This window comes from Rhea pennata, chromosome Z, assembly GCF_028389875.1.
Source record: "Rhea pennata isolate bPtePen1 chromosome Z, bPtePen1.pri, whole genome shotgun sequence".
Taxonomy (NCBI): domain Eukaryota; kingdom Metazoa; phylum Chordata; class Aves; order Rheiformes; family Rheidae; genus Rhea; species Rhea pennata.
In genome coordinates this window covers 22,081,895-22,101,945 of record NC_084702.1, presented here as the reverse complement: position 1 = coordinate 22,101,945, position 20,051 = coordinate 22,081,895, and the positions used below count along the sequence as shown (strand labels likewise).

Here is a 20,051-nt window from a genome sequence, read left to right as displayed (position 1 = left end):
TTCATTTCAAGAGGTGATTTATAGAAACTATCCAGGTTTCTGTATTCGCAGTGTAAACATGGCAAGTTGTCGCTGCTCACTATCAAATTCAATATATGGCAGATAGTCCTATAAAGTCAGTGTTTGTCACCACTCACCACTCAGCACACTTTAATACTGTATTTTCTTGTGTAGTAAATGAAGCAATTGTGGTAATAGTCTGACTCTAACAACTGTATGTGAACTGCTCGAAATACTGACTAACATCCATCAACACAGAAGTACGCTATGAAACCCTTTGCATCATTTTCTATTAGTTGTTTTTAAGTTTGCAACAGATTACTGGCAAATCTACACAGACGAAACCATTAAACATTCATAAATCACTGTGAGGTTTTGAGTTCTACAGTAAATATTCTGTACTTATACATATATAACCCTTTTTTAAAGAGTCTGAAACTTGTTACATAAAGAGACAGCAGCTGCAGCAGCTGAAAGTTTAAAAATACTTGAGTGGGCACATTTTTTAGAATCAGCTAGACAAAATGATGGAAAAAAGTGGGTATCAGAGAATGATGTATTAATATTCCACTATGTGGAACCTACAACCTTGAATAACTGAGAAATTCCAAGTGCCAAACCTGCTAGCTTTAGGGAATCATATAATTAGTGCTTTTTTACCATATGCTTTCTTCTGCTTTAGGATCCAGGCTAATACTTTGTAGTGATATTAGCTAGGAAACCAGCTGAGCCCTTAGAATTTCAATAAGAAATTCAGCAGCAATGGCAGGACCATTTGCTTCTACATGTTTATGCTTACTGAACGTACATCAAGAGACAAAAGCTAAAAGTGATACCTCACTCTAGTCTGCATCACAAGACCACTTTAAGATTCACTTTTTTTGTGTGAGTACATATCTGAGTGATCAGCTGATACCTGGAAACAGTAATCTGAGATTCACTGATCCTTCATAACTAACAGTCTGAGCATGGGGATTTGAGAGCTTTGGGCCAAAACGGGAAACGCACACAGGGGTTTTTAGAGTTTTCATCTCTTTACAAATAGATGTAGCAAAGCAGCATTTCCAAGAGTGTTCACTGCAAAACACACACTTAAACAGGGAAAGGAAATCCAGAACAAAAGCATTTTGCACTTACCTCCTCCACAGGACTCTGAACACTGTGTAAACCCCTCATATTCCCAATCATAGAGCTCATCAAATTCCTGCAAGCTGCCATACAGCAGGTCAGTTTCCTCTGGGTTGTGCTCAGTTGCCTCCCCACTGCAGGGACCACTGTAGCAGGCTCGCTGAGACACGGGTTTGGGGCCTTCACATTCATCAATGGGCAAGTCAGCCACAGACTGAGAGAAAGACAGGAGCACCTGGCACTTTACAAGCCGTATCTGACTGCCTACTCCACAGGTTACACTACAGGCAGACCAAGCCTCAGGAATAAACCTGTGAGAGGAAAAGCAAGAATAAGGACAAAGTAAGTTACATCTATAACCAACTGGGCAAGCAAAAGCAGTACAGTCCTGTTCAAGAGTTACAAGCCAAAATTCCATTTAATGAGAAACAAATGCCTCGCCTCAACATATGGCTATTATGAAACACTCATGAAAACTGTGACATCTTGTTGCCAAACTAACGGCAACAGTGGATGGGCTTTCAAGTTCTCATGTGGAGTATATACTTGTATCCACGAAGGATCATGTATACTTAGAATACCTAACCGTTGTTCCTGTATTGCAGTAGTTAATTTTAAGTCTTCATTTGAGGCCATAAAAAGATAAAAAACACACAATTCCTTCAGCTCTTTGTTCTAACACATTTCATTTCCCTTCCCATTAAAAACACAATGTTCTATTTCTACTCTACTTTTCTCTTTTTTCTGGTTGTTGCTTTAGTTTCTCAGCTCTTTTTTTTTTTTTTTTTTTTTTTGCTTGTGAAGGTCCTCATATTCTTTAATCAAATTACCTTGCAATCCTCCCTATGATAAGCAAAACAGACTGAGTTCTGAGCCTCTTGGTGCTGAGTATTTTCCTTAACAGTATAATAATATCTGTATTTTTCTGCATTGTTATCACTTTTTCAACATCTTAAAAATACAGTACTGGAAATTGGCCTAGGAGTTTACTAAAAGTAATATCGAGCAGATGGGTCACATTCAGTTCCATACCACTTTATTACCCACTTTTTAAAACTTACCACACCTCATATTCAGGAGCTCCTGTTCATGGGGAGCTCATATTGATGCATGATGTTTCCTAAATCTTTTGCAAAGCAGTGCTTCCAGGCATTCCATGACCTGCGTTACTGGTACCTAGATTCCTGATGGTAGTGATACTAAAACACTACAGTAATGAATCCATATTACAAACTAGTCCAGACCAGATTGTCTTGTCTTCATTATTAGCCATTCTGCCAAACTTTCTACTGTGGGCAAATTTTACAGGCAGTGATTGTTTATGCACTTCAAGGGCAAAACCATAAAAGTGAAGTTAGATCTGGCACAGGTCTCTCAAGAGCCTCACAGGAAATTACCTCTATTAATAAAGTTTTCCCATTAACAGCAAGTATTTGGGATCTGTTAGCCACTTTAAACTGAATGATCTCTTTACTGGCATTTGGCAGGGCTAATCTAGTGAAGAGAATGTTTTTTCATGACAGAGTCAACTGCTAGAACAACATTTATGTGTTTCAGCTTCAAAGCATTTGCATTAGCTAAGTTTATCATGTAAACCAGAGTTTACTGTTCTTATTTTTGATTAAAATATCATGGATATCACTATTGATTAAAATATCATGTACATCACTAGAACTATCTCCTTCCCATTGGTTTTCATTTAGATAGGCCACATCAGAGTTTCACTGCTTTGCCTGGGACTGAGGGCAATACACACATCTCTCTCTTTTACAGACTAGGGTTACTCATAATTATAGGAAACTGATGCACAATTCTCACCTTACAAATACCATGAACTGTCTGATAGGAAGGAAAAGAAAATTCTGTTTTGGGTCAGCATTTTTAAAAGTATTTTTAAGCACTTCCTTTTTAATCCACTGTATTTCTCTAGATGACACATAGGCTTTTCTATCATTTTGAGAGAAAAAGAAGTCCAAAACCAAGCAAGAAAACCTGTTGTACCTCCCCACCCACCCCAACCCCCATATGGTCTGCTAGAGCAGGCACTATGCACTTCTTTACTCTAAAAGGTCTTCTGTTATATACTTGGTATCTATTGCTAGCACTATACATAGGAAGTAACAGAACTGAAAGAAATTGATTTTTTACGTTATAGGAAAGCTTAAAACTCTTTCTAATGCTGCTACAAAGACCAGAGGACTTCTCTCTGGAGCCTTCGAGAAACTGATGATGCAACTATGATTCCATTTCCCTACTCTGAAACATCTTATCTTACTAATCCAAATAAAAATCTCCATTGTCTTTCAAATTAGATGTCTTACATTTAGAAAGAGTTATAGTCTTTAAATGTACAGGTTGGCCACTCATTTTCTCTAAGACTGTGCTACTGCTGTAACAGTATTTTGATGCAGAAATCTTCCTGTCACAAATTGAACAGTATATGTTAACCATAGTGGCTTAGATATTTTGATGGCTTAAATGGATATCTTCTTGAGCTGACAGACTGAAAAGCAGATAATCTAGTCAGGTTACAAAAAGAGATACTGGATATGTTCATCAAATATCGTATTCCTCCTATTTTTCAACATCATGAATTGTTGCGTAACTTCATTTTGTTGAAGAGCTGCTGTATTCCAAACCAAAGGGGATTATTCTGTCCCAATGATTAAATCTACTCATACGGAAAATACAGAGACTTTACTTATGTACAATATTTACACATGATGTATATCACACATACAAACACACAGAAACAAAAGAGAGGGGAATGAAAATGAAGTAAGAACATTAATAAAACAGACTGGATTCTTTTTGAAATAAGAGTTGTAAATACCATGTATTATTATTGTATTATTTCACCCTAGTCAGCAATTCATAATGAAAACATTGGAATACCTTCAGGAAATTATGTTTTATTCAGCTTTCTAGGTCTAAATTCTATATTGTAAGTGATAAACTTGGAAGGATAACTTAATTCTAATATAACTGTTGGCTGCTAAAACACACAGGGAATTGGTAGAGTTAATGGAGTTGAGAGCAGAAAAAAAGAACAGAAAAAGAAAAGACAGTAAGAAAATATGAATAAAGTCTTCATACAGCAGTGCCATTAGAAACTCAACATATATACAGTGTGAATGTATAATATAAGTATACACTAGTTCTGAATTTTCCATCTTCCTAAAAACAGGAAATTACAAAGACTTTCAAATATTTTTGTGTGGTCATTAATGGTAAATGTTTCCAAATGGCTAGCATAAAATATGAAAAATATGGTAACAATAAATAGTCAATTCCACAGGTTTAAAGTTAGTTATTCCACATATGATGTATCTTCTGCTATATAGTATTGTGCTGTCTGTATGTTAACAACTGAGTCTTCTTTGAAGACAGAACTGATGAAGAGAAGTGGATATTTTAGAAAACAGGAAATGATGAAGCTGTTTCAGATGGCATTGCACGATGTTTAATAAAATATTGCTTTTATAGTAATCCCTGTAATAATGACAATAATAAATAAGACAAAGGAGTTACTGGTTGTAGTAATGTTGCAACAGTAGCTATGTGTCAGAGCCCAATAGTGCTGGTTACCACACAGTTAAAAAAGGATGACTTCTGCCTCAAACAGATTACATTGAAATATTTTAAAGCGCTTAGTTTACTTCTCAGTGATTAGCATGCTAATATTTCATCAAAGGTAAACTTATGTTGCATAGCAAAACAACAGCACTTACCCCTCAAAAGAAAAATGAAGACAGTAAGTGTGTTCTGAAAGTTCTGCTGAGTATTTTAAAGAGGGCTCTTTTGCTCTCATTTTAAAGAGACCACTGCTAAGTGCAGAAGTGAAAACTAGAAGGAGGGAAAATCATGACTTTGCTCTGTTGTGACTGACCTAACAGTGCCTGCTGCTACAGAGCTGTTGAAGCACTGTGGATATTATGGAGCCCAGCTAGGGGAAGACTGAGAGGTGACTCCACTTATCACCCTCGCTGGGCATGTCTGTAGACAGCAGCACTGACATGCAGGGAGAAGGGTTGGGATGATTACAGTAGTTTCCTTGACCTGGGGGCACTTACTGTGATGGACCAGCAACCCCTTCCTATTACAGGTCATCCCTGCAAAATAGTGAGTACAGGATTTAAAAGAGGCATGGTGTTTTTCTGTAGCATTCGTTGGCTGTTGCTGTTTGACGGACTATGCTAGTACGCACACTTGCTCAGTTCAATTTTGTGAGGACAGCTTGCATACGTAGATACTAGTATCCACATCTACACATAAGAATACCTCTTTCTTTTTCAAATAACAATTTCTTTAATATTTTGTAAAACTGACTCTGCTTAAATTATACAAAGGAAATGCAACTAAAAAATCTAGCTCTTGTAGCCTAAAGTTTGCAGTGCAATGATCACTTATAAAAGCAACCAAAATGATGACAAAATTTAAACTGGGAACAGTGATGACAATGTCAGTACTTAGTTTAGGATTACAATAATTTTCCCTTTGGACTCTGCATACAACTAAGGATTGCGGTCTATTCTATTCTATGAAGCAATACAAAAGTAACTGCAAAAAACAGAAGAGGAGAAAGACAAAGATTCAGGACTCAATAATGGGAGACCTTACATCAATGCCAGTGTGTTCAGGACTAGATACATACAGAACCTTGCTGAGTGTTATGAAGTTCTCCATAATCCTTTATGTACATTCCCACAAACTCAGTCTATGACATGGGTTCCTGCAGTGCATGTTATGAAAAACATCCCAGTGTATGCAGACTGGTATCATTCAGCTATCAGTCTGTTAGAGCGAAATAACTTGTTTCCTTACTACAACTAAATTACATGCTGTCTTTTCTTTTTATTGCTTAATGTTATTTTTTAAATCCACCATTGGGTAAACCCATGGTTCAGCCAAAGTCTGAGGTTCTAAGAACCACATTTACTGGTAAGACCTGACATTCAGAGACACACACACCCCAATATTAAGGCATCCACCGTTAGATATTACAGAGGAAACAATGTGCTAAGTTGCTTGCCCAAAGATTCAGAAATTTTCTGAGATAGGACTAGGAACTGAACTCACATCACCAGCTTGCTTGTCCTGAGCTGAAATACAATCCCTCCTTCCTCTCCAGGAGAGGTCACGGTTCTCCTGGATTCGGTATGAGGATGACATCACAGGATGCTTACATGCAGAACTGGACAGCTTCTAGTGCCATCGTTCAGAGAAGTGAAATAAAGGTCATGAACACTTGTCAGTAAAAAGTCAAGTCTCCATCTGCATGGAGCCATTGGCACCAAAGCCAACTGTATAGATCCAGTTATAATCTGAATGAGTACAATCTGCCCTTTTAGAGATTCCTTTTTTTTTTTTTTTTTTTTTTTTTTTTTGTTTTGTTTGAATATGACCTTTTGCTTCATCCTTGCATTAAACCTTTCTGTACTATTGGTTCTCTTCTTCAGTTCATTGCTGTTTTTCTCGCCATGGAAAGATAAATTGATTCTGTCCTAAATAGACAGTATATATAAATCCTTAATAGTGGTAACTCTCTAAAGGGATTCTCCAAATGAAAAGATAGAAATCATCACCTAATTTTAGGCTGACACACTTTTGATCTTCCCTGTGACTGACCACACTGATATTCTCATTGTATTCAATTAGAGCTTGATATGCAAAAGTAAGACATTTTGTAGGCATTTTTAAAATATTGTTTTACTTTTTAACTTGTGAATTATGTACAAAGATCAACATGGAAGCTATTTATCAGGAAGAAAAAAAAAAGCAATAAAATACCCCACATATCTTTGGAAACATAAATGCCTACTGAAAAGTAAGAAACAGATATTGGGTGACACACGCTGGCCTCTGCCTATGTTCAGTTCCCTGAGGGTGCCATTCCCACTTATGCATGTTAGGAATTCCCTTTTGTTTCTTCCTGAACCATCCCCATCACTAAGACAGTGCCATCTGGCATCCAGATATTCTTTGCCTTCTTTTTCTTCCTCTTTTTATGGCTAGCACCAAGGCTATTTATGGTAATATGATAAAAGCTGGGTATACTGTTAATGTACAAAAGCATTTCTCAAGAGTTAGAGAGCTTTTAAACCACCCTCCACCACCCGTAAAACCTATTTCATTATACACAGAAAAGCCTCATTCCTATCTAATCATGACTACTGATCTTTCTGACTCTTGCTTTCATGCTGTGCTGGTGTAATGATCTCCAATGAAAGAGGTCAGATAGAAAGATACTGTGGTTTCTCCCTTATACAACATATTTCTAAGGAGTGGTGATTGGTAATTGCAGGGATAGATCACAAAAGCAGCACAACACATATAACAGCACAGAACAAGGATTTCTCATCTTGTACCTTTGTCCTACTAAAGACCACAATATTTTCTTTCTGATCTAGAGTATTTCATACTAGTTCTATCAAAAATTAATATTAATTGGCCCCATTTAGGCATGCAGCAAGTCAGACGACAAAATCATAACAGTTGCCTCTTGCCTTCAAGTGGCTGAATCAGCTATGAGTAATTCCTTGAGCAGCAGAACTAAAGAGAACTCATTTAACATGATTTAACATGGATTTGTATTCAAAGATTGAGCACCTAAGTGGATCCTCTGATGACTCTTACGGACTGAACTCAATTAGAAGCCCTTCCTTCAATTGGAGAACTAATAGGGTGTCATTTTTCTACCTAGTTATCCAGTTCCTTGAAACGTGGTGAACCACTACCACTAAATTTCTGGTGAATATTAACCAAATCTGATTCAGCGGTAATGTTCTCAGTGATAACTTCATCCCTCTGTTAATTTCAGTTAATAAATTCAGACATTACTGAGGGGAGAGGAAGGCAACTGACAGACAGAAATAGACAAAATGAAACTGTAAGACTTGCTTCCTTTGAAAATTCCTAAAGAAATAAATAATGGAAGGCACTACACACAGATTAAAGAATGATTATAAATTAAAAAAGTCTACGTTCATAACGTACAGTTTGTAATTTCATAATAAAAACCTCAATCAAAAGAAAGTTACAAAGTATGTTTGTAATTCTTACACAGCTGAAGAAGGACAAGTGCTCTAAAGCTGGCATCAGTATTGGTTGTTGATTGCCTTTTGATGAGTTCTGAAGATTTTTTCTCTGTTTTTTATGTAATTACAACTTTATGAATTATCAATCTAACCATTTCAGCCAGGACCTAAAATTAATATGTGATTCAAGTTAGACATTACCAAAAAAATGTTAGTACTGAGACACTGAAATAGATTGTGTATGTAAGTTCACTACTCAATGTCACTATGAAAAGAGTAGATATTCTATGGAACAATATACATATGGCTGTCATTGCTTAGAAATGGGTATTGCATTGACAGCCTTTCAGCACATTTTTTCTAAGATTTTATTTATTGTTTCTGGCTCACACATTATCACTAGAAATGATGTGAAACCAAACCCAGGATTTGCATACCTCCAGACTTTGGAAGAGTTTGAACAAAGACTCTGATGTTTTAGTCTTTTGTTTTAGCTGTTAGTAATCATGTATAAAAATTGATACTTGAACTTAATTTGCATTTTGCTTGAACTTAAAAGTTCCTGCTCCAGGATTGGGCTTGGCAAGGAGAAAGAAAAAGTAGAAAATGTTACCCCATGACAGAATGAACTGAATTGGGATAGTACTGCAATGATATTAGTATTCCAGTAGTACGAACAAAACACTTGTCTAAGGTGGGGAAAATAGATAAGGAGATCTGAATAAGGAGGCATAATGGGGCCTTTATTTCAACAGGGATAAGGATGTTTACTGAGAAGGTGTCATTTAAAATATCTAAGCTCTTTTCCTTTCATATCATTCAAGATCTGTTTTAATATCGTGAATAATATACCAATGGGTTTTCCAGAATGTTCTAAAAAAATACATTTCATGAGATAAAAAAAACCTTCTCTGCAGCTTCTCTCTGCTTCTGAAGGGACCCTGTCCTCCACGGATCTTTTGTTGCTAAAATTTGTAGCCACATAGAGACATATATACATTACTATGTTCTTTTTCTACAGCAATGTCAACATGCGTTAACAAAATCCATCTTAAATATTTGGTCATTCTACAAAAATTGCTGTTTCTTTTTTTTTCACTGATTTCAGGTAAAACATAGGTTTCCAAATATAAGCATGTCTTACATATGAGTGATTCCTTTCAATAAACTTCCCCAATGTACATCATTTTCTCTATGCTTCCAGGGCTTAATTATAGTTTGCTAAATACACATTCAGATAAGTGGCTTTATACAGAGTGTTAGAAGTTGCAAGAACACAAACTGCACTTAACAAATGAAGAATGAATACTTTCAGAATTGTAAGATTTTCTGGACTTCACCTGTGAGTCAATGAACTTATGACGTCTGTAGGACTCTGAAACAAGTAATACATCCTGTTATACTATATGCTATAGCTGCTGCTAATATATATACACATATTAATATGTGTGTACATAAGTATATGTATATTTCTAAGTGTGTGTATATGTAGTATTTAGGTATATATACAGGAGAGGATTTAAAATTTATTATTATCTTGAGGAGGCTATTATATGTCTCTTGTGTTCTGGGACTGGAATTCCAGTGTACCACTTATAAACTACTAGATTAACCATGCCAAAATTTCAATTCTATAGCATAAAGAATAATGTTTATTAGTATAATACATAGCTGTATTTGCAATGAGATATGCAGGTTCCTTCATTTCAGGTAGCCCTAATGTGACTGGTAATGTCTGTATGTAGGCCACTTTGCCATCCAAATGGGTCTGCAGGAGGATGAAGAGATGCTAGTGGGGAACAAGATGTTGGCTGAGATCAATCTTGCAGAGATGGCTGGACAAAGACCACTAAGTGGTTAGAAAATAGGGAGAAGAAAATCCCTGAAACAATGAGGTAAGTGATGATAAGGAAATCTAAACACCAGGGCTGAGGTTTCTAGTTTATTTTCCGCTAAAAGTAATTTGCTTCATTTGCTGTTACTACACTATTCTTTGAGGGTTTGGAGGTGGAAAATCTCTGCTGGCTGCCCTATATTTTACCTCTTAGTATTCAAGGGCATTGTAAGAAAAAGTAAAGATGCAAAGATACAGTGGTAATGGGGATCATATAACTACCTGAGATAGATTCCCAATGTAATATTATTGTAAATGTCCTGAAATAAAACACACATATACTTATTCAAATTCTATGTGCATTTACCCTTTTAAACTCAGTTTCTCTATACCTAAGCCTTACACAACTGTCACTTGCAATTCCACAGAATTGCATTTGGCCTCTGTATTCTAGTGAAAGTCAAATACAATTTCAAGACACACTTATTCAGCACAAGCTCCATATCTCTATGTCATGAGAGCCTGTTTTGAACAAACTTTTAAGACTTACGATGGTTCTTCAGACACCACTGCTCCTTCTTCCAGCTCTTGAGCCTGCTTATACCATGGCAACTTTGCTTCCACAGGAAGTTTCTCTATGAAACATACATAAGCACATGAAAACAGAAGCCATGCAGTAATACTGCTATACATGTTAGCCTCATTTCTGTCACTGAATAGTACATTCATATGTAGGCTGAGCACAAAATGGAAAAGGGGAGCAGGAGAGAGAGAAAGAAACTCCATTATTGCCTAGATTATACAGCTTATAAAGTTTTGAGGCTAGATAGTTTATTGTTATAGCTAGAAAGGCCATGGTATTCTATTGCCAGAAAGGCATATTAAGTAACTTTGTAGAATATCCAGCTGGGCTACAAAAGTAGTCACTTTAGTATTTTCCAAAGGGAGACTTGAAAGTGGAACAGTCCTCCACTGCAATGACAAAACGTATGAAAACCCCGAGGTTACCCTTAAATTTTAGAGATTCGGAAGATATATTAAACTTGTTTTTGATAGATTGCAAAAATGAAGAAGATCTTGATTTGATGAGTGATACCACAAGAAAGAGAGAAACTCTAAAATGGCTCAATTATACTTTTCAACCTTAAGCTTATCAGTTCATCAGCTACGCGGATTTTAAAAATAAGCTGTATAATTTTTCTGTCATTTCTGATGGAAACCAGTAGAGTTGTCCCCCCCCACCCTCGGATATGCAAAAACCATAATGAGTTGTTCTTTTCTGTGGAGTGCAGAGGCACTCCATTTTGTGAGCCAAATCCCGCTTTCACGCAGTGTCTGTGTGGATGGAGTTTTGGAGCTGTTTTAGCTCTACAGGCATATAAAGCAAGAACAAATTTGGCACTTTTACTCAAGAATGAGCTCTGCAATTCAACAAAATATTCTGGGGAAGGATCAGGAAAAAAAACAAAACAAAACAAAACAGAGTGAAACTCAGACCACTGAAGAGAAACAGGACAAGGCCTATTTGCCACTCAAAAACCACCTAAGCCTTTTAAGTTTAGGCAATGTATAGATTTGTACTAGTTAATCAGAGCAGATTAATGTCATTCAAAATAATTGAGAATTTTCTGTAATTTTGTTGTGCACAATTCTGAACATTTCATATAATCACAGAAACTTTCCAAAATGTCAGTCATATCATTGAGGAATCATGACCTACAACTTGATATTTCACAGCTACTGCAATTTTAGTCAAGCAAATTTCCTTGGAGCAAGTTATTAGCTAGGAGAGAAAGGACAGTAATACAGTTACTACGTCTCTCTCCCAGAAACAGCTTGCCAAGTTCTTACTCTAGCATATTTATTAGTGCCATTTAAGGATGAATATTTGCCAGTACAGCTCTTAGTTTAATCTACATTTTACGGCATTTGTTATCCAAAATATGTAGGAGATATTTCTATTTATATGCCCTGCAGCTTGTTTTATGAGTTTTGGAAAGCCAGATCTTACTACTATGCTTTTTCCTTGGATACAAATGCTTGTAAAATGCAAAAGCTCTCTGTGTAGTTGTCTGCTACGTGACTTACAAATAAATTTTCTTTTTTAGAGGTGCATGTTCAACAGAAGAGACAGGCAAAGTCTATTCTCATTGTCTACACTCTAAAATAAATCAGAGGATTAGAAATGTTAAGGTTGTGCAGTGTTCTTTGCCCCCCCCCCCCCCCCAAAAAAAAACACCCTACACAAAAAGCTCCCCTCCCCACCAAAATTCATACAACAAGCTAAAAACGAAATTTTAATTTTAAGGATTAATGGAAATCCTCTCCTTTTATAAGATAGTTCCAGGGAAACACTTCTACATTTTTGTCTTGCTCCTTCAGTCAGCTGGGACCATTGTTCATTTACTTTATGGTAGTCCAGTTTCAGAATAAAACTGCAGGTTAGATTAAAACATTTGGTAGAAGAGAGATGGCTATTATCCTTAATTTATGATGCTAGATTCACCAAATAAACAGACAATCTTTCAGCACAGAATCAGAATAATTTGAACTGGAAGAGACTTCCGGAGGTCATCTGCTTCAGTTCTCCCCTGAAAACATGACTCAGTCAGCTATGCCGACACATGGGTCTCCCCTTGCTTTATAGAGGGAGAATTGCAGAGCCAAACTGAGGACTAAAACTGAACCAGAAGAATAATCCAAAGGAAAACAATATGCTTTGTGTACAACTTGGGAGAAGATGGAAGAAAGAAATAGCCATCTACTGTCAGACATGACTTCCATATGTACAGCTAGGGGCAGTATAAGAATGTATTTAGGATAAAGCTGCCACACTAATGCAAGAATCTGCTTCCAAAAGTCATTGACTTTGATCCCAGAGAAGTCCCATTGGAAAAGACTTGTCAACAGATGCAGGTAAGCAAAACTTTCTTAGATAATCTTGCATCATTCTTGAGTTTCCTCAGCAGAAGCCAGTTCTAAGTGGTTTGTGCTACCACATTTCTGATGTCTTACCACATTATGCTCACACTACACACAGCAGCCAGACAGAAGCTTGCTTTACCTGTGCTCCGAAGACAACAAACAAATCCACTTAAATGCAGTGAACTGACTATGCTCAAGCCCACTAAATATGCAATGAGGCTCAGAATCATGCTAACACATTCATTAGACTTTTTTTCAGCTTGGAACATGAACAGCGTGAGCTCATGTCGGCCAGCAATACACAGAGTAAACGTACCCATTACTCCCCAGAGGCCAGCTGTCTGGGTTTCACCACTTCGGTGGCTGGCAGGTACAGTGAATTCTCATGTTCCAAATAAACTGGAATCTTTAAACTTGGCAAGTTCATTCATTAGAGGTCACGAAATATAGAAATTAAAATTCTAAATTTTGCTTTTCTGTCTTGGATCAGCAAGAAGTCACAGGTTACTCTTATTTTACAGGACTTCAAAATAAATATTCTTAATATGTATCAGGATAGCAATTCTTTTTTACAACAAGGTATTAAGTTCTTCTCATGATGTGTTTTAAATTTCCAATTTAGAGAAATCTAAGTTAACTTGCCTATTGTAGCCCATAAATTTCCATAAATCAGTCAACTTTTATATAATAAAGTTTATATCCACACACACACATATATCTATATAACCAAGTGATAACTGAAACATCAGATACCTGTAACTGCTGCAACTGGCCTCTGCGCATTAATTCATTCTCCAGGACCTTTTCTATCCCTTGAGAAGCTCTAAACAGCAGCCATGCAGAAATCGTGCTGCAGAAGTGTTCTCTCCTCCTCTCAGCAAAATGTGGGAAATCTACCACAATGTTATTGTCTGAGGCCAAGTCAAGAAACACTCAATTCTGTATTGAGTGAGTACATTGCAAGATACTTCAAGTCTGAAAGTCTGTTGAAATTTGCAGCCTTGCAGGGAAAAACTTCTTGCTGGGATACAGTACTTGATTTATTTCAAGCTTCCAACTTATGAGCAGGCTCTTTAAACCTATAGTTACATTTCTCTACCATAAATATTATTTATACATTAAATTCCTTTAATAAAATGGGCCAGATTTACCCCAGATATAGCCAATGAGGTTAAACCTGCTTACACAAAGCTCAAATTTAGAGATTGTTTAGACTGCTGGATCCAAATTAACAGTTTAAATCCTGTTTGTGAAAAAGAGGAAAGAGCTAGCATTCACTCTGCCTTGCTAAAAGGAAAACTGGGTTAGGAATGGCAGATCTTAAAGGTACAAATTTAGAATTCAGTGTAGATGGAAACAGTGCTTATAAAGCAAAAATTTCTGAGACTCCTATCTCGTTACCTTTGGGTTTGTAGCAAGGAGTGGGTATGATGCATTCTTCTTTTATGTGTGGCTTTGTTTTAGGGCTACAGCCTCCTGTATGCATTCCTCTGTGATCAATGCAAAGAACCACACGGTATCTGAGTCCCTGCCCACAGGTCACAGTGCACTGAAAGGAAAAGAGAAGAAATGAGGGAACGAGCACAGTATGTCACAAGTGGAAAATAAAAAGGGCATATTCAACAGAAGTATGTGACCATTGTGGGGCAACACATGATGCAGTAACACCCAACCTTAATCAGAAATTACTCCTAATATTAGGTAGTTTTGGCTAAGGTATAAAATGGACACATAGGCAAAGCCCTTTTGCTCTGCACATTTGTTTGGTTTGAACATTCTGTTGCTGTATTTCTCTTGCAGTGTCATTCTCAGCATTGGCTGCTTGACTGGTGGCCATCTGTCTCATATTGCATATGCTCAGTAACACCTCGTCAGTTTCATCTAGAACCACTCTGCTCTGCTTGGGCTTATGGGTTAGCAGGGGTGGCATTCAGCTATTTTGGAATATGGCAAAAGACAAAATGGGAAACTATTTGGGCTTTCTTCCTTCAGACACTTCCTTAAGTTCTTTTTTGTTTTCATTTATTTTTGGTGAGGTACCTCACATTTTCCTCCTGTACAGAAAGCTTCAGAAGTGGCTGGATGGGAGGAAATCAAAACTACCAATAAGTAGCGAGAACTAGGGATACCACAATCTTTACTCTTAGATAGTAGCTTTCATCTGGAAATCACTAAACACTTCACAATTAATAAGAACACTTCAGCTGTGGGTGAGTTATCTCCATTTTCTTAAAAAACATTTTACTTGTTGAGAAACTGAGGTGATGAGAAACTAGGATCAGTATCAAGTCTTTATGAACAAAAGCATAACATTTTGCTACCAGACATCAACTTTCATAGAAAAGTAAAACAAACTCAGGAACAGATAAGCTAGAGGAACAAAAACCCTTAAACAGCAGAGCCAGTCCTGGCTTTATACATTTCTGGCCAATTCTCAGCAATTCATGATATTCAATTTATGGCTAAAGAGATATAACAAAGATATAATGTTACATGTCCATGAACAGCCTATTCCTTTTGTTTTGTGCATTTCATTTATTTTCCCAGTTTATTATTTCTAGAGGATCACTAATTAACATGACAGATGTGATTTGTTTTTCATCATTCCCTTTAATCTTGTTAATGCTATTAATATTATTCCCGAATATTTACTTTGTAGTTAGATAAATAGAATCGTTTAAAAAAGAGGTCATAATAAGGAGGAAGGAAAGTAGCTACAGAGAACATTCCTACATGGCATGCTCACTAAACTATTGGCATTAGTCTCTGAATCTAAGATGTATAGTTACTGCATTAAATAGAAAATCAACAAAACTAAACTAATTACCGGAGACCATTCCTGAGCAAGCCAGTTTGGGCAGTCAAATACATTGCAAGGCTGGATAACAGGCATCTTTAGAGTGTACATGCACTTCCACTCTTCCACAGGGCTGATATGCCCTTGAATGTCTTCCTCCACACATGAGACACTGCGGCTTTGAATACCCCCTCCACAGGATGATGAACAGGCAGTCCAGGGTGTGCTTTCCCATCTGAGAACAAAGCAAAACAAAGCAGAAGCTTCAACAAAAGGAATTCCTCTCACCCCCCCCCACCTCCTCCTAAACCCCAACTGCATAACCTGTTATTTACAGGAGATTTTTTGTGATTAATCTGAGTAAAGGTTATTTATATATTTTTATAAATGGCTACAAGAATAAAGCATTGGCTGTTGTCTTTAAGTCACAGATTAGTAACAAGAAATCTCTTTCCTACTAACACAGTGACTTCTGTCATAGAAATTATGATTACTTTTAACTTAATTCCATTTAATTAATTGATAGGATTGTCATGTCCTCAGACAGTGTGCTGTATTTCAAGACATCTTTGTCCAAAATTTCTAGTAGCTCAAAGAACTCTGAAGCTGATGTCGCTTTTGCTAAAATTTTGTAGGAAATAGTAGTCCTTCCTTTCGGTGACACAAATGAATAACACAAAAAAAGGGAGGAAATTCTCAAAGAAGAGCAGAAGAGGCTATGACTGATATGATACATTGTCTGTGATGGAAAAAACACGCAGGCGTTGTTTGATTATGGTTGAGACAGTGAGAGGAATTCAGAAACAATCTCTTCTGAACAGGTGCCATTAGAAAATGTAACAAAAAACCAACAGACTAATGTTTATGTTCTGACAAGTCATGAATGCTTTTTTTTTATAATGATGCATACACAATGGTGTAGGTATCCTTTTATGTGAGTACATATGCATGTGCATAAAAAGTATTTTGGAATTTCCTCTCTTATTTAGTGGTGGTTGTCATAGAAAAGGTATAGGTCCACTGTCATGAGCCAGTGTGGATATTCCTGTACAGATTTACATATGTCTAACAGCATAAATATATGTATAGTTCTAGCTATAATTTCATGGAAACCCCCTTACCTCTCTCCTCATTCAGGCAAGAGGGGGAAAAAAAAGCCAAAGGTGAGGATTTTCTCTCTCAGTTACAGCAGAATAGTAATTTTTTAAAGCAATTCTGATGGATTACAAAAAATATTAAGCAATATGAATAATGTTTTTCTTTCCCTCTGATTTTTCTCCATATCCACCTCTCTTATTTTGATGAGCTCTGGTACATTTAGGTACTATCCACTCTTGGATAATACCTGAGAGTGCCATAAAACTCAGTGTGAAATGGCTGATGTTGATAGCTACTTATGAGAGGTAAAGCCACCAATTAATTCTATAACTCACCATAAACAAAAATTGAAAGCTTTTTTTGCACCACATCATATTTACACTGTGGAGTCTGTATAGGCCACAGATGTCACGAATAGGTACTTCTAGCAACATCTTTTGTTCAAATATGTTACCTGTGACTCTTGAGAACAAGCTTCCAAGCAGGTAAGTAAGGTTTCTAATTACCACTAATCTAAATGTAGAGACTACACTTCAGAACTCATTAACATCAGGAGCTGCTAAAAACAGCCTCTGCTGGCTTTTCCCATGCATAGAAGTATTGTGTCTGGAATTCCATGGAATCTATGGGACAAGTTTCTAGACATGTAATGTTATCTCAGCAATACAGAGCAGCTTAAACATAGGCATGCAATTTGGTGCACAGTTTTTATGTTGGTATAAGATAACAAAGTAAGAGGTTTCTCTGTCACACTGGTCTAAAAGCAGAAGTCACAGTTCCTTGTGATGGACAAAGGGTGTTATGTTGACTGAGAATTTGTGAAAGGAAAAGGTACACTTCAAGAACTGGGATCTCTAAGAGTGGACTGAATATCCACTGACCCTATCTATTCTTCCACAGGATAAGTTTCAAGGCAAAGAGATTATATTAGGGAAATCTTAGGATTCCATCTCAGATTTCCTCTCCACTTCTCCTGGAGAGCTTCTTACTATCCTCTGTCCTTGATGTTAGGAGCCAGTCTCTCCAAAAAGATAGTACAGCTGGGGCCTGTTTGGGTTTTTTGGGGGGATTTTTTTTGCTTAAATTCTGCACAGTCAGAGGAAATACAGTTTTTATCCCCTTGATGTGACCCTTTACAGTGCCAGCCTCATGGTCTGCTCAGTCTCTGCTGTCTCTAACATTGAGGTTTAGAGAAGATATATATGCTATCTATATCTATATATATGATACAGACATGCTGTATCTATAGCTATATCTATGATACATATGTCTTTCTCCTTCTGGGATAAAAGGAGAAGACCTGAGCTCCATTTGGGGATTCACAGGAGCATGTAAGAGTGGGGAAAGAGAAATAAAAAGGGCAGCAGAAGGGAAACCATAGACAGAAAGAGGGAGACAGAACTCCCAGTCAGCAGCTGCAGTCTGAGCTTCTGATAAGAGCCTTTAAAGGAGAACAATGTGACTAGGAAAGTGGATGTAAAGGGACAGTTACATGGTGAGAACATAACCCAGAATGGTTTGAGAGCCAGAACTCTGATCATTTCCAAGGATTTTTTTTTTCTTTTCAGGGTTGCTGAAAGCCAAATACCTCAGGGCATGTTGATCCTTTATTTTGGATTTTCTTCAGCTGTGAAAAAACCTCTGTCCACTGGCAAGCTCAGGATGCTTTTTGCTTAAATATAGTCCTTCCATTGCTGAGTGCTGCTAACAATTTGATCTACAATTGTTATCCAGGACAAATTGTTCTCCTGGATGACCTAAATGAAGGGATAGAGTGCACCCTCAGCAAGTTGGCTGATGATACCAAGCTGGGAGGATTGGCTGACACACCTGAGGGCTGTGCTGCCATTCAGAGAGACATGGACAGGCTGGAGAGCTGAGCAGAGAAGAACCTCATAAGTTCAACAAGGTCAAGTGCAGAGTCCTGCACCTAGGGAGAAATAACCCTAGGCACCAGTACAAGGTGGGGGCTGACCTTCTGGAGAGCAGCTCTGCAGAGAAGGACCTGGGAGTGCTGGTGGATGACAAGTCGACTATGAGCCAGCAACATGCCCTTGAGGCCAAGAAAGCTGATGGTATCCTGAGTTGCATTAGGAAGAGCATTACCAGTAGTTAATGGGAGGTGATCCTGCCCCTCTACTCAGCCCTGGGGACATCTCATCTGAAGTACTGTGTCAAGTTCTGTGCCCCCCAATTCAAGAGAGACATGGAGCTTCTGAAGCAAGTCCAGTAAAGGGCTACGAAGATGATTAAGGAACTGGACCTCCTGAAGAGAGCCTCGAATAAGGACAGCCTAAAAATGCTGGGTCTGTTTAGCATGGAGAAGAAAAGATTGAGGCAGGGTGGATTTGATGAATGTGTACAAATATCTGAAGAGATGGTGTAGAAAGGCTGGGGCCAGACTCTTCTCAGTCGTGCCCAGAGACAGGAGAAGAGGCAACAGGCACAAACTGAAACACAGAAAGATCCATCTGAACATGAGAAAAAGTATTTTCCTGCGAGTGTGGAGTACTGGAACTGGTTGCCCAGAGAGACAGTGGAGTCTCCATCCTTGGAGATATTCAAAAGGTGTCTGGACACAATTCTGGTAGTGTGTTCTAGGTGACCTGCCAGAGGAGAAGTGTTGGACTAGATGATCTCCTGAGGTCCCTTCCAACCTCACACATTCTGTGATTCTGTGATTCCCTCTCTTTCTCTCTTTCGAAAATATACACGTCTTTTGCACACAATTGAAATAAAATTTGGTTTATTCAAAGGCAGAGTCTTAAATTCCATATTAATATTCTGGTTTCCATACTCCTTATCAGCTGAGGTTTAATTTTTTAGGTTAGAAGTTACGTTTTTTTAATACAGAACAGAGGGAAGAAAAGTATTCCAGAAAAAAGGAATGAGAAGCAATAATGTATTTTAAGAGCATATTTCATGAATATTTAACAAGATAATGACTCTGTATTCTTAAGAATTTACAGAGGAATAGAAGACGTTAATCCACAAAAAATATAAACTGAACATTACTGGAGGGTAAGTATACCTCCTACACATATAAATCCAAATGACATAAAACATAGATAGGAGGTCCAACATGAACAGGAGCTACAGTGTTTGGCAAGTAGATTCCTCTCTTCCTTGTTTCTCAGTCATCGTTTGGGATAGGTCCATGATTTGGCTGGAGAGCCTCTATCAAATCAGAATGGACTGTGTTTGTGTACTCAAACACAGAAAGCTCACTTCA

The 20,051-nt window shown here is 37.4% G+C and overlaps 1 protein-coding gene across 1 annotated transcript in view; it reads right to left on the bottom strand.

Moving 5' to 3' along the window:
* Window positions 1-20,051, bottom strand: part of ADAMTSL1 (ADAMTS like 1) — a 473,068-nt gene that overhangs the window by 90,281 nt on the left and 362,736 nt on the right. The window contains exons 12-15 of the mRNA XM_062599771.1: window positions 15,752-15,956; window positions 14,326-14,473; window positions 10,550-10,634; window positions 1,138-1,439 (exon numbers count right to left, since the gene is read on the bottom strand). Coding sequence (XP_062455755.1) covers window positions 1,138-1,439; window positions 10,550-10,634; window positions 14,326-14,473; window positions 15,752-15,956 — 740 coding nt within the window. The remainder of the gene's footprint in view (window positions 1-1,137; window positions 1,440-10,549; window positions 10,635-14,325; window positions 14,474-15,751; window positions 15,957-20,051) is intronic.